This window comes from Callionymus lyra, chromosome 1, assembly GCF_982586985.1.
Source record: "Callionymus lyra chromosome 1, fCalLyr1.hap1.1, whole genome shotgun sequence".
NCBI lineage: Eukaryota > Metazoa > Chordata > Actinopteri > Syngnathiformes > Callionymidae > Callionymus > Callionymus lyra.
In genome coordinates this window covers 52681503-52692713 of record NC_141818.1, presented here as the reverse complement: position 1 = coordinate 52692713, position 11211 = coordinate 52681503, and the positions used below count along the sequence as shown (strand labels likewise).

The following is an 11211-nucleotide window of genomic DNA, read 5'->3' as shown; positions in this document are numbered from 1 at the left end:
CTCGGGCTCTGAGGTCTGTGGATCAGAATCTACTGATGGTTCCTGAACTACTTTTAAAGTATATATTTTGATTGTTTAAGCGCTTTGGGACCCTGGTCTAGAAAAACACTCTACAAATATTACTTAGTAACCTTCTATCTGCTACGACTTGAAGTTGAGTTTTGTTGAAATTTCAGTCCAGCATAAGATTTCCGGGCACTTCCTCTGCGCCGACCGAAAAAAAAGATAAAAATCTCGAAAACTCTTTCTTCCCTGATTGAGTCACATCCCAGTGTATCCTGCAAAAAAAAAGAACAAAACACTTGAACTCACCACTTATTTTGCGAACCTCTTCCTGCTCCTCCGGCTCCTCACACACGGCTCCACTTCTGACAGATGTAAAGCAATTTCCACCTTATTTTCCTGAACCTCAGCTTCGCTGGAGTCGATTACCCCGGGACGCCACTTTTTTTTTGTATGATTGACAGGTCGTTACCGACGGCGACGAGTCCGTGTCGAGCGTTTATTGTTTTTCTCGCTTCGACGTCACGTCCTCGCGTGGACACACCGGTGGTTAGTCAAGACAGTTACCATGACATCTGTTCACACACACACACACACACACACACACACACACACACACACACACACACACACACACACGGAAGCAATTTCATCCTCCACGAAAAGACAGTCATTCTTGGAGGAGGGGCCGCGGACCCCCTGCTGCTCGTCATGTGTGGCGGCAGGTAATGAAAGGGCCGGCGGACGAGTCGGGGGTTTCACTTAAGTCGTTTTGTGCTCCATTTACTCCGAGCATCATGGGAAACCGTGTGCGATGGTTTCGCCAACAGGTTCAATTATACGAGCCGCGATAAAGAGACGTCGCTCAAGGTGTCGAGAAACACATTAACCGGAGATGGAACTATTAGGAGCCGCGATTATGAGCATTAATCACACGTGTGGTTAGTGCCTCGGCCCTCGAGCAAACACGGTTCCAATCCCAACTTTTTTAAGAAAAGCTTTTAATTAATTAATGTTCATGTGAGAGTTCATTCTGACTTTTTGTATGTTCAATTTTAATGGTTAAAAATACGATGTTTAAAAGTATTTCCGATCGCTGGATGTGCATTAGTTCTTTTTTCGATGCGACAATAGTAACACGTCGCCGTAACTTCTTTAAAAAAGTCTGAGTCAAATTTTTTTTGAATAAAACCAATTATTATTTGATGCTAACTCAGTGTTTTTATAGTTTGTTGCTGAAATTATTATTTTATTTCACTTAACTTTAGTTTATCTTTTTCTCGTATTAAAGAACTTTCTTTCCTAAAGTTTTTTTTTATAATATATGTATTCACTATAGAGACGATACAAACCTACGAAAAAGACAAAACTCATAAAACAAAAAAAACCTTCAAGTACTGGACAATACTACACATATATACTTGTTACTACACTATCACAACACCAGAGTCAAGTACTGGACAATACTACACATATATACTTGTTACTACACTATCACAACACCAGAGTCAAGTACTGGACAATACCACACATATATACTTGTTACTACACTATCACAACACCAGAGTCAAGTACTGGACAATACTACACATATGTACTTGTTACTACACTATCACAACACCAGAGTCAAGTACTGGACAATACTACACATATGTACTTGTTACTACACTATCACAACACCAGAGTCAAGTACTCAACAATACTACACATATATACTCGTTACTACACTATCACAACACCAGAGTCAAGTACTGGACAATACTACACATATATACTTGTTACTACACTATCACAACACCAGAGTCAAGTACTGGACAATACTACACATATATACTTGTTACTACACTATCACAACACCAGAGTCAAGTACTCAACAATACTACACATATATACTTGTTACTACACTATCACAACACCAGAGTCAAGTACTCAACAATACTACACATATATACTTGTTACTACACTATCACAACACCAGAGTCAAGTACTCAACAATACTACAATTACATACTTGTTATTACAGTTTCGCAATATATCATATCATATCATTGACCCTGTATCCTGTAAAGAACAATGAAACTTCGCAAGATCTCAGACTGAGGACAAGAGGATACAGTGAGTCCAGCAGCTTTTAAAATGATGTTTGGACATATTTTGGTTTGAAAACAAATGAAAGCAGTTACGACTTCATCAAGTACTCGACAATAACTTCATCTTTGTTTGAACAGTATCACTATATATCACGATTTATTGTATAGTTGACCCTGTATCGTTATAGGTGTCATTATTATTGACACATTATTGACAGATTATCGCTGATAAACACATCACAATCACACTCCGTAGTCGTCAAAGGTTCTAACAACTAAAACATGTTGTTAAAACGAATAAAGTGAAGAGTTCAAGTTCATCTACTATTCGTTGAAAGTGGTCACCGAGCGTCTGAACTCCTGTGATCACTTTAAAAAGAAAGCGGTGTTTGTTCCCAGCGGCGAGGCCGAGGGCTGTGAGGATAAGAGGTGTAGGCCAAACACGGCGAGAAGTGGAGCAGCTCCTGAGATCAAGGTCGTATCCAGGCTCCAGGATTGGTATTCTCCTCGGCGCTGAAGTGATTCTCCCTTCAATGGTGTTTTCATTCCAGCGCTGAATGAGATTCACAGGAGCATGGAGAGAGAGAGAGGGAGTGGGAATGGGAAGGGCGAGCGAGAGAGAGGGACATACAAAGACGACCGACTCGTCTCCGGCGTCTCTAGTCTTTGTCCCGGACTGGACCTGGAAATATCACCAAGGATTTCTAGCAATAAAATCAATTATGTCATTAAATGTCTTATCGTCTGGCGGCGCGATCGGAGCGACGGAGATGAAGAGGCGACATTATGCAAATGAAATGTTTTATTCCTGATTAGATTGTGGCTGAAATAATTGTCTGGGATGATTTATCGTCGCCGCGCGAGGCAACGGCGCTCCGATCAACAGGATTTTGTTGGGCTCGTAGAAAATTGCATTAGCAGACGAGCTAAATTAAATTGAAGGTTTGTCGGGGAAACATCCAGGTAGTTATTTTGGGAGATGACGGGCTGTCAATCACTCCGGACGACTCGATGCTTGAATGTGGAAGTAGAGAAGCTCGGTGTGGAAGTAGATCAGTGTCATCATTTTATACGATTGATTTTTCAATTATTTCTATTTTGAACGGTTCGAAATTGTTTCGTTTTTTCTTTAAAATTTAGCATTTTTAAAACAAATTATTAGTTATACAATAGTGATTGATTTTCTTATTCCAATAAATCAAAAATATGTTTCCTAAATTCAATAATTTTTAATTCTTAGTCTTTTAAATTCAATATAAAATGCTGTTTTATAATAGAGTCACCAGACAAAACCAACAGAGCACCGATCCATGGATCGATCTTTCAGCCAATCATGCGACGCGCAGTAGATCATGTGAATTAAAAAAATGCATTTGGAAAATATTTACTATGTTTTATTCAATTATTAACTTAATTTTCCCCGTCAATATCTTAATAATTTAATTTAAGTATTATTTTTAATGTAATGCTTAAAAAACCCCCCCCGACATTATGAATATTTTCTAAATAAATCATTTAAAAAAAAAAAAAGATTTTTAATTCACAGATTTTTAAAATTCAATCTATAAATGTTGGTGTAAAACTGTCACCAGACTGAACCAACAGAGCACCGAGCCACCGATCCAACTTTTGGCCAGTCATTCACTTGACTGAGCTTTTTGAAAATATTAGATTTTGAAAAATTAAGATATATATATAAAAAAAATCTACGTTTTAAAAACAAATTATGAAGTCATTCAAAATGATTTTTGAAAATATTATATTCAGTATAAAATGTTGCTATAATAGAGTCACCAGACATAACCAAAAGAAGCACCATTGATCAATATTTTACACCAATTGCGTGACATGCGATCTGAATAAAAAAATGTATTCACCATTTTTTATTACATTTTTTTTTAATGATCTTTTAATATACTTATTATTTAATTTTATTATATATTTTTAAATGTTATGCTTTAAAAAAACATGTATTTTCTAAATAGATTTATTTAAAAAACAAAAAAAATACAGTGTGATATTCCCATGTTGAAGTCCTAATTTCAATAATTCAAATTTCAAAATTCAAGATTTTCAGTCTTTAAAAGTTTTTAAAACTCTTTAAAATCAATATAAAAATGTTGGTATAAAACTGTCACCAGACAGAACCAGCAGAGCACCGAGCCATTGATCCAACTTTCTCTAATAATGTGTCGCACAGTTGATCACGTGTCTGCAAAGAGAATCTTTTAATTCAATCAATTATTCAAAAAAACACATTCAACCTTTAAAGAAACACTATAAATTATTGAATACATCTTTAATGCTTAAAAATTAACGTTTTAATTCTAACCTTCTGATCTACTTTCATAAATCTGCTCTTTCTCCTCTGAAATTGTTTGGCAACAACATGTGTCGATTCATCCTGAAGATGAAGATCTGCTGCTAAAGTGGAAGATCGACGAGTGGGAAACGAGGTACTCGTGACCCTCGTAACCTCACCAGGGTGACCCCACGAGAGGCTCCTCTGGACCAGAGTCCCCCTCGTAACCTCACCAGGGTGACCCCACGAGAGGCTCCTCTGGACCAGAGTCCCCCTCCTAACCTCACCAGGGTGACCCCCCGAGAGGCTCCTCTGGACCAGAGTCCCCCTCGTAATCTCACCAGGGTGACCCCACGAGAGGCTCCTCTGGACCAGAGTCCCCCTCGTAACCTCACCAGGGTGACCCCACGAGAGGCTCCTCTGGACCAGAGTCCCCCTCGTAATCTCACCAGGGTGACCCCACGAGAGGCTCCTCTGGACCAGAGTCCCCCTCGTAACCTCACCAGGGTGACCCCACGAGAGGCTCCTCTGGACCAGAGTCCCCCTCGTAATCTCACCAGGGTGACCCCACGAGAGGCTCCTCTGGACCAGAGTCCCCCTCGTAATCTCACCAGGGTGACCCCACGAGAGGCTCCTCTGGACCAGAGTCCCCCTCGTAACCTCACCAGGGTGACCCCACGAGAGGCTCCTCTGGACCAGAGTCCCCCTCGTAATCTCACCAGGGTGACCCCACGAGAGGCTCCTCTGGACCAGAGTCCCCCTCCTAACCTCACCAGGGTGACCCCACGAGAGGCTCCTCTGGACCAGAGTCCCCCTCGTAACCTCACCAGGGTGAACCCCACGAGAGGCTCCTCTGGACCAGAGTCCCCCTCGTAACCTCACCAGGGTGACCCCACGAGAGGCTCCTCTGGACCAGAGTCCCCCTCGTAACCTCACCAGGGTGACCCCACGAGAGGCTCCTCTGGACCAGAGTCCCCCTCGCACAGATCTCTGACGCATATCTTCGTCCTTAATCCGCTTGTGTTTGAGTCATCGCTCCTGCATCCATGCACGGATTAGCGACACCAACGACAAACTATACTAACTTTTCTGTGCTGGTGTGTCTCAGGCGGAGCTGAAACTGCAGCAGTGGACCATCGACGCGACCATGAGGTCGGAGGCCTTCTTGCTCTCCTTCTCGCTGCTGCAGATCGCCGGGGCGGGCTTCCCTGAGGACAGCGAGCCAATCAGCGTCTCGCACGGCAACTGTGAGTCCATCCTCCTGTTTTTTTCTTCTTCTTCGTGGTGTTAAACTAATACCTGGCGGGTTAATGGGGTCGTGACCTCACTCATGCTGCTCAGAAACGTAAATAAACTGTGTTTTTTCATAAAGTTCACAAGCAGAGACTATTAAAAATGGATCATTAACTTCCTAAAGTAAATAAATTCTGAGTTTTTGTTGCTTCTCACTTCAGTTTTTGAACTAGACTTAATTTGTCTACATTAGACTCGGTAAAAGTAAGTACGTAATTTTTATTTGTTTAAGCGCTTTTCCAGACCAGGGTCACAAAGCGCTTAAACAATCAAAACAATATTCAATAAAGTATATACTTAAAAGATCAAGATAAAACTGATAACACAACAGGAGTTCCAGAAATTCAAGGAAAGTACGTACATGTGACCCTCATGAGGTGAAAGGTCATGGAGGAAAATTTTTATTTGTCATTTTGGCGAGTATTTATTGCTACTCAAAAATATTAAAGTGAATATAAAAGTATATATTTGAAAAGAAAGTGCTTTATTTGAGAAAAACAAAGGAAAGTAATATAAAAACAATGAAATAATAATGATTGTATTACTTGATTTAGTACTTTTGTCCCTAAAAACAGCATAAAATATATTTAATATCCCATCACGGTGACAACTGCAGCCAAGAATCATATGTTTGTTTACGTTTCCTACACAATACTTGTGCAACATGTGGTACAAACATGGAAGTTGACCAGACATCTGTATCCACAAGAACATCTGCGTCCTGTCGTAACGTTGATTACATCACCTTTGACACGAGAAAATGTAGTTTCAAGACTTTGTTCTTAAGCCCAAAAACAGTCGTTTTAAATTCTGCTACTTAATACACGTTGCACCCTCGAGCAGACACTTTGTCTCGATGTTTGGCAACAGAAGCCTCAGGAAACACATGAATCAAACCCATGACATCACATCAACCTTGACCTGAGTTTGAAAAACAGGAAAATTAAACAATATATTATTTCTAGGTCTTAAAATAGACAACTTTCGATAAGAAAAATGAATGTTGTTTTAATATTTCTGTACTTAAGTTGACAGAAACATTCTTTATGATCACTTTTGTAGTTTGAGTTAAATCATGAAAGAGTTTTTTTGTGTCTTTATTTTCCTTATTGTGTTTTACGAGGACAAACATTGTGTTTTACAAGGACACACATTGTGGTTTACAAGGACATATTTCTTCTGCTTCTAATTTAACCTCAACTACCATCTTCCTTCAGGCATGTGTGACTCTATTGTATCACCAGTATGTGTGTGTTTGGTGTAAAATAGACCTATTTTCTCATCAGAGTCCTTGTCACGGCACCAAAATAGAAGCATTAGAAGTCGTTTACTTCATCATCATGGTGTGGAACCTCATGTAAACGTGTTAGCGAAGATTGGAATTCTGCCACCATAAGAAGTCCGTGTTCTAAAAGCCGAGGAGCCTTAAATTGTAACTCGGCTGTTTGATCCCCGAAGCCTGTCTTGGTTTCTTTGAACCACTACTTAGACCCTCCACTAAATACATCTTGAGGCCTGCAGTGCAATTTGGCAGCGATAAATAAAAAGCAAGGACTTAGAGCAGCATTTGAAACCGAGCCTGCTTCACATCAAGGGGATAATGGGCTTTTTCTCGGCTTCTAATGCCGTGTGTGTGCGACGAGGAAACACTGTGGCGAGCCACGAAAACATGCCTATTGTTTCTCCTCGTTTCTGGCCCCGGCTCCGCGGCGGTTCTGGCCGGAGGAGCCGGAGCAGAAGCAGCGCCTCTGACGGTCCGAGCAGACGTTGAACGTTACGATGCTAAACTGGTGCAAAAGTACATTCTTTGATGGATTGTGTTCACTCTGCAGACACCAAGCAGTACCCGGCGTTCGTGGGCCACAAGCCCGGCAGGAACAACACACAGCGGCACAAGCTGGACATTCAACTCATCATGATCATGAACAAGACTTTATACATCGCAGCCAGGTCAGTGTCTCAGCTTCAAGTTGGTTTCAAACTGGTTTAAACTCTCTTTGAATAATCATGGTGCAGTTGTTGGTGACTTTATTCTCAACGTCGTGCTTTACAAGGACAAACACTGTGGTTTACAAGGACACGTTTGTTCTGCTTCTATTCTTGTTATTTAACCTTAATTACCATCTTTCTAAAGTGATGTGTGACTCTATTGTATCATCAGTGTGTGTGTGTGTTGTTGTGATGTGTGACTCTATTGTATCATCAGTGTGTGTGTGTTGTTGTGATGTGTGACTCTATTGTATCATCAGTGTGTGTGTGTTGTTGTGATGTGTGACTCTATTGTATCATCAGTGTGTGTGTTGTTGTGATGTGTGACTCTATTGTATCATCAGTGTGTGTGTGTTGTTGTGATGTGTGACTCTATTGTATCATCAGTGTGTGTGTTGTTGTGATGTGTGACTCTATTGTATCATCGGTGTGTGTGTGTTGTTGTGATGTGTGACTCTATTGTATCATCAGTGTGTGTGTGTTGTTGTGATGTGTGACTCTATTGTATCATCAGTGTGTGTGTGTTGTTGTGATGTGTGACTCTATTGTATCATCAGTGTGTGTGTGTTGTTGTGATGTGTGACTCTATTGTATCATCAGTGTGTGTGTGTTGTTGTGATGTGTGACTCTATTGTATCATCAGTGTGTATGTATTTGTTGTGATGTGTGACTGTATTGTATCATCAGTGTGTGTGTGTTATTGTGATGTGTGACTCTATTGTATCATCAGTGTGTGTTTGTACAAAACTCTACGCCCACTGAAAACACTTTGTTGTTCTGGAGATGAAATCCTGTTGACCATAACCACACCCACTCTGCTGGTATTGGTCAAGCATGGCGGTTTGTCACCTTGTGTCATCAATCCAGGAAGTCTCCACCAAGTCTCTTGGTATAGTTGTATTTACACGATTTGCATTGTATTATAATAAACCAAGACTTTAAACTTTAAAACTAATAAATCAGTTTAATCATAATTTAATGGGTTTGTTTGTTTGTATTTAGGTTCATTTTTTTTGTCAAACAATTTGATCAGTTGTGGTTTTAACATGGATTCCAGTAACAGTTAGTTAAATAAGAAAGTATCAGAGAGCAGTAAATTAAATGTATTTATTTAATAATTGAACATGTGTTTGGTTTGAGAGAACTGCTAATGATTATTTTTTAATTTAATTGTAATGTTTTTCCAATTAAGTTCATGATGAACCACAACCCCAAGAAATCTGGTTCAATTTTAGATATTTTAAGTACATATTACATCCAGTTTTGATTTCCAAACATAGTAGTTTTATTATTTTCAACATCAATCAGTTCGTTTTAACTGCTTCACCATCGTATCCTAAACGTTTCCAAACAAGCGATAATGGTTCAAGTCGTCACTCGTCAGAAACTATCTTTGATCCTCAGATCTTCTCAGAAGTCCCACAACGAGACCCTCTAACTATTGTTTTCTGTCGCGGTTCTTCAGGAAGTCTCGAGGGATCGAGACTAACTTTAAATCACCGCTTTGTTGTTCTTCTATTTTTGGGGGCGCGACTGCCAAACACCTCAATATCTCAAAGTCGTCCCCGAAGAGCCGGCGCTCCCGTCCTCCTCCCGGATCTCATCCCGCGATCGTGTCCGAGCCTTGATCAGGGTTTGAACTTATTTTTCAAGTCAATCACCAGTGAAGGAGAAACAAAAGATTTTTCTCTGGCGGAGAAGTTTCTGCTCGAGCCTCGGATTCCATTAAAAAGAAAAGAAAACACTTAAAGAGCGTCTGACCTCTTCAAGCGAATCACGCTCGGCTTTATTGCCATCAATCCGTCAGTCAATATGTTCCCCGGAGGTCATTATTTTTATCCCGGCTTAACTTTTGGAGAAAATATGGCTCAATTACAGCAGCAGGAGAACAAGTCCATTGATTTGTCCTTTTTCTCTTGTTTTGGAGATTCTGTGTCTGATGGAGAATTTATTTACTCGCTGGAAAAGTACAAGTTTACACACTTTAAGTGTTTGTCTCTATACACACTTTAACTTTTACTTGACGGCTTCGAGAAAGAGAAAGAAAAACATCAAGTTTACATTTTGACACCTTATAACACTGTTATTATTCATGTGTGATAGAACATTAATAATTGGCTTCACACATGTTTGTGTTTCACTTTGAGTCTGAGATGGTTTTTTAGTTGATTTTTTATTTTAAATTGGTGGACAATCTTGTTGTTCAAGATGAAGCAGTTTGTTTTTCCGGAGATGAAATCTTGTTAACGTAACCGCACCCACTCTGCTGTGGTTGGTCAAGAAATGGAGGTTTGTCACCGCGTGTTATCAATCCAAGAAGTCTCCACCTCCAATGGAGGGTATTAGTTGAAAATAATGGTGTTGTGATAGTGTAGTAACAAGTATATATGTGTATTATTGTGGAGTACTTGACTCTGGTGTTGTGATAGTGTAGTAACAAGTATATATGTGTATTATTGTGGAGTACTTGACTCTGGTGTTGTGATAGTGCAGTAACAAGTATATATGTGTAGTATTGTGGAGTACTTGACTCTGGTGTTGTGATAGTGTAGTAACAAGTATATATGTGTATTATTGTGGAGTACTTGACTCTGGTGTTGTGATAGTGTAGTAACAAGTATCTATGTGTAGTATTGTCCAGTACTTGACTCTGGTGTTGTGATAGTGTAGTAACAAGTATATATGTGTAGTATTGTCCAGTACTTGACTCTGGTGTTGTGATAGTATAGTAACAAGTATATATGTTTAGTATTGTCCAGTACTTGACTCTGGTGTTGTGATAGTGTAGTAACAAGTATATATGTGCAGTATTGTCCAGTACTTGACTCTGGTGTTGTGATAGTGTAGTAACAAGTATATATGTGTAGTATGGTCCAGTACTTGACTCTGGTGTTGTGATAGTGTAGTAACAAGTATATATGTGTAGTATTGTGGAGTACTTGACTCTGGTGTTGTGATAGTGTAGTAACAAGTATATATGTGTATTATTGTGGAGTACTTGACTCTGGTGTTGTGATAGTGTAGTAACAAGTATATATGTGTAGTATTGTCCAGTACTTGACTCTGGTGTTGTGATAGTGTAGTAACAAGTATATATGTGTAGTATTGTCCAGTACTTGACTCTGGTGTTGTGATAGTATAGTAACAAGTATATATGTTTAGTATTGTCCAGTACTTGACTCTGGTGTTGTGATAGTGTAGTAACAAGTATATATGTGTAGTATTGTCCAGTACTTGACTCTGGTGTTGTGATAGTGTAGTAACAAGTATATATGTGTAGTATTGTCCAGTACTTGACTCTGGTGTTGTAGTATTTACAGACCACATGACTCTTGACGAAGTTGTAACTACTTTCATTTGTTTTCAAACCAAAATATGTCCAAACATCAGCTTTAAAAGCTGCTGGACTCAATGTATCCTCTCGTCCTCAGTCATCGCATAGGAATTGCCTAGAAATCTTATGTTGGACTGAAATATCTCCCACACGTACAGCGTCAACAGTGGAAATTTCAATTCAACTCCCTTCGAATAGTC

The 11211-nt window shown here is 39.7% G+C and overlaps 1 protein-coding gene across 2 annotated transcripts in view; it reads left to right on the top strand.

Moving 5' to 3' along the window:
• The window catches only part of sema6a (sema domain, transmembrane domain (TM), and cytoplasmic domain, (semaphorin) 6A), a 192981-nt gene that overhangs the window by 73440 nt on the left and 108330 nt on the right, over nt 1–11211 (top strand). For both annotated transcript variants that reach the window (XM_087812406.1, XM_087812398.1), the window contains exons 3-4: nt 5504–5642; nt 7521–7638. In XM_087812406.1, the coding sequence (XP_087668532.1) occupies nt 5543–5642; nt 7521–7638 (218 nt within the window). In that variant the 5' untranslated portion in view covers nt 5504–5542. The remainder of the gene's footprint in view (nt 1–5503; nt 5643–7520; nt 7639–11211) is intronic.